A 3276-nucleotide genomic window follows, 5' to 3' on the forward strand; every position below is an offset into this window, starting at 1 on the left:
CACATACCTTAAACACTTAAAGCTGTAAGCTAATGATAGTTATATATGAGCAGATGCTGCTGGTGCAATAAGCTGTACGTTTTACGTTCAATGGATGATGATTTGATTAGTCGACTAATCGCAAAAATAATCGGTGACTAGTCGACTATCAAAATAATCGTTTGTGGCAGCCCTAGTGGACATGCGATAGTTCACGCTGATAGATGTAGGAAGTGTTATGAACAGCTGATCGGCAAAGTGTGTTTCTGGAATATTTTGTTTTTGTTCCTGCAAGCGCTTTTTATGCAGTTTTTGCAAAGCTATATGTGGAAGGAACTGTGAATTAGGACAAGCTGATGGCATAAGATGTAAGTACAAATTCTCCGGTTTCGTATGCAAAAAAAATTGTTGCGCTAGCTCACGTGGTTGCAGTGCTACCGGGATTTTAAAATAGTTACGCAAAACTGAGCGTGCCCTCTCCAACCGGCTTTAAAGGGTTAAAGCTGTTTTGACTCTACCTTTGCCTCTATGAGTTCTGCGTTTGGGTCCTCGTCTCCTGCCTGCACACACCGTGACAGAACTAAACATTTCCATCAGTGCCTTAATAATTTTTCACATTTGTACACTTTAAATTTTAGTGGTATGTGTGAGCAACATGCTTACTATGTAGAGATCTGCTTATGGTTCAGACCAGTAAACATTTTCGCAAATGTTTGTTTTGCTATCATTTTTCTTCCTTGTGCCTTCAGATGTCCTACACCAACATGCTATTGAGGAAGAAGAGGCTCTTACAGAACAGCGGGTCTTTAACCAGGAGAGGAACTCTAGTCTGGACCAGGAGGACCCAGAGCCTCCACAGATTAAAGAGGAACAGGAGGAACTGTGCAGCAATTCGGAGGGAGAGCAGCTTGGACTGAAGCAGGAGAGTGATACCTTCATGAAGACTCCTACTTATGAGGAAAGTCACCACAGTGAACCAGAACCAAACAGTGAGCAGCTCCTTTCTCACAGCTCTCCTGAAGCAGAGAGCAGATATCATGAAGAAAATGGGCATGTGGACTCTGGATCTACTAGAAATGCAGAGCTGAAGAAGAGACATCACAGTCAGAGAGTAGACAACAGTCCTGTGTCAGTGAGTCAAAGTAGAACTGACACAAAGAACAAGTCTGTACAATGTGACGTGTGTGGAAAAAGTTTACAGAATAAATACAAAATGACTACACATCTAAGAGTTCACACAGGTGAGAAGCCGTATTCTTGTAACACCTGTGGGAAAAGATTTACTACCTCATCAACATTAAAAACACACATGAGAATTCATGCTGGCGAGAAACCGTATTCTTGTAATGCCTGTGGGAAAAGATTTATTCAGAAGTCACAACTGGAACGTCATATAAGAATTCACACAGGTGAGAAACCATATCCTTGTACCACCTGTGGTAAAAGATTCGCTCTTCCAGCAGCATGCAAAACACACATGAGAATTCACACAGGTGAGAACTTGTATTCTTGTAGGACCTGTGGAAAAAGATTTGCTAGCCCATCAGCATTCAAAAAACACATGAGAATTCACGCTGGTGAGATGCCGTATTCATGTAGCACCTGTGGGAAAAGATTTGCTGCATCATCAGTGTTCAAAAAACACACAAGAATTCACACAGTTGAGAAGCTGTATTCCTGTGGCTTCTGTGGAAAAAGATTTGCTGTCTCCTCAGCATTAAAAACACACATGAGAATTCACACTGGTGAGAAACCGTATTCTTGTAATGCCTGTGGGAAAAGATTTATTCAGAAGTCACAACTGGAAAGTCATATAAGAATTCACACAGGTGAGAAACCATATCTTTGTACCACCTGTGGTCAAAGATTTGCTCACCCATCAGCATGCAAAAGACACATGAGAATTCACACAGGTGAGAAGCCGTATTCTTGTAACACCTGTGGGAAAAGATTTATTCAGAAATCGCATTTGAACTGTCATGTAAGAATTCACACAGGTGAGAAACCGTATCCTTGTAGCATCTGTGGGGAAAGGTTTGTCCAGAGGATAAAATTAAAGAAGCACATGAGAATTCATGCGCGTTCAAATGTTCACACTAAGAAAATGCGGGACAGCTGTGAGTCATCGCTAAACACGTGAGTGAAAAGATGATCCATATTCAGGCCATTATTTTTCTGTCTAGAGCAGTAAAGAACTCTCAGCATTGTTTGTTCAGTTTATTTTATTAATTGTATCAGGGAAACTCTGATCTTATATTTCATGAAGCTTTAAATTCTGTATGCTCCTGTTCTGTTGGTTCATTGTTTAGCTATGTTGTTTATTATTACTGTTTTATATCCTATATTGGGACAAATGTCACAATAAAACACAATAAATAAACACAATAAAAATGAAAGAATTGAGCAACAGTCAAGAATTGTGTTTATTCTTGTAAGGGAGCAAAAGTATCAAATACCAAGTGTCATGCTTGAAGGGGGAAGTCCCCAATACATTTTGTCAGTCCCACCCTCCTTTGCCTTAAAACTGTCACACAATAACACTTTTCCTTCAAAAGGGCAGTTATGAGTGTGTGAACTATAATGAGCAGCTAAAATGTTTTTTGCAATCTTGGCATATTTCCAGGCACTAAGTGTATCTTTGACTATAATACAGCTCACACCAATTAGAAGATTGCATAAGGTATTTTTTTTCCCCCAGTTGTCAAATTCAAAAACTACATTGGAGCTGCAGTGATTCCTCAATTAGTCAATGAATAGAGGCCAATTCAGCTGGGAAATATTAACTGCTCTTTATAAGATGTAGTGTTTAGCACACAAAACAGAAAGAAAATATGGGAGAAAAAAGACGGATGTTCAGCTTTAGGGCTTTTCTGCTCCAGTTAAAAAACTTCCTCCTGTTGGAGGAGATTAACATGCAACAAACCAAAGGTCAATGTACACGGGCACAAAATGGGTTTTAGTTTGTTTAGTTATTGGAGCATTAAACCACAAATATTTTAACCACAACCATGTACTATTGACAATTATGATAGTGAACATATAGTGGCTTCATTCACTCCTCTTTCAAACCATCTGTCCTCTCTGTCCAAAATGTGAGCATCTTCAAAAGAGTGACCTTTGTCCTTTAGATGCAGATGGACTGCTGAGTCTTGTCTTGTGGAGGTGGCTCTTCTATGTTGTGCCATGTGTTTGTGAAGTGGCTGTTTGGTCTCTCCAATGACCCCAAAGCGCTTTACATATCCAGTCATCCACCCATTCACACACACATTCACACACTGGTGATGGCAAGCTACATTG

At 39.9% G+C, this 3276-nt stretch overlaps 1 protein-coding gene across 1 annotated transcript; it reads left to right on the forward strand.

Moving 5' to 3' along the window:
- Nucleotides 1-508: 508 nt before the first annotated feature.
- LOC102213844 (zinc finger protein 227-like) lies at nucleotides 509-2390 on the forward strand. Its single transcript, XM_005755690.2, has 2 exons — nucleotides 509-1220; nucleotides 1893-2390. Exons 1-2 carry the CDS (start codon nucleotides 689-691, stop codon nucleotides 2117-2119), a joined length of 759 nt encoding a protein of 252 aa, XP_005755747.1. The 5' UTR covers nucleotides 509-688; the 3' UTR covers nucleotides 2120-2390.
- Nucleotides 2391-3276: the final 886 nt, after the last annotated feature.

This window comes from Pundamilia nyererei, unplaced genomic scaffold (assembly GCF_000239375.1).
Source record: "Pundamilia nyererei isolate P.nyererei 1_Seehausen unplaced genomic scaffold, PunNye1.0 scaffold02520, whole genome shotgun sequence".
Lineage (NCBI taxonomy): Eukaryota > Metazoa > Chordata > Actinopteri > Cichliformes > Cichlidae > Pundamilia > Pundamilia nyererei.

Excerpts from the sequence above, each read along its gene's own strand:
- LOC102213844 (XM_005755690.2), top strand. The coding sequence starts at position 689 with ATGTTTGTTTTGCTATCATTTTTCTTCCTTGTGCCTTCAGATGTCCTA. Across the intron at positions 1,221-1,892 it reads ACATCTAAGAGTTCACACAG|GTGAGAAGCCGTATTCTTGT; the intron begins GTGAGAAGCCGT and ends GAATTCACACAG.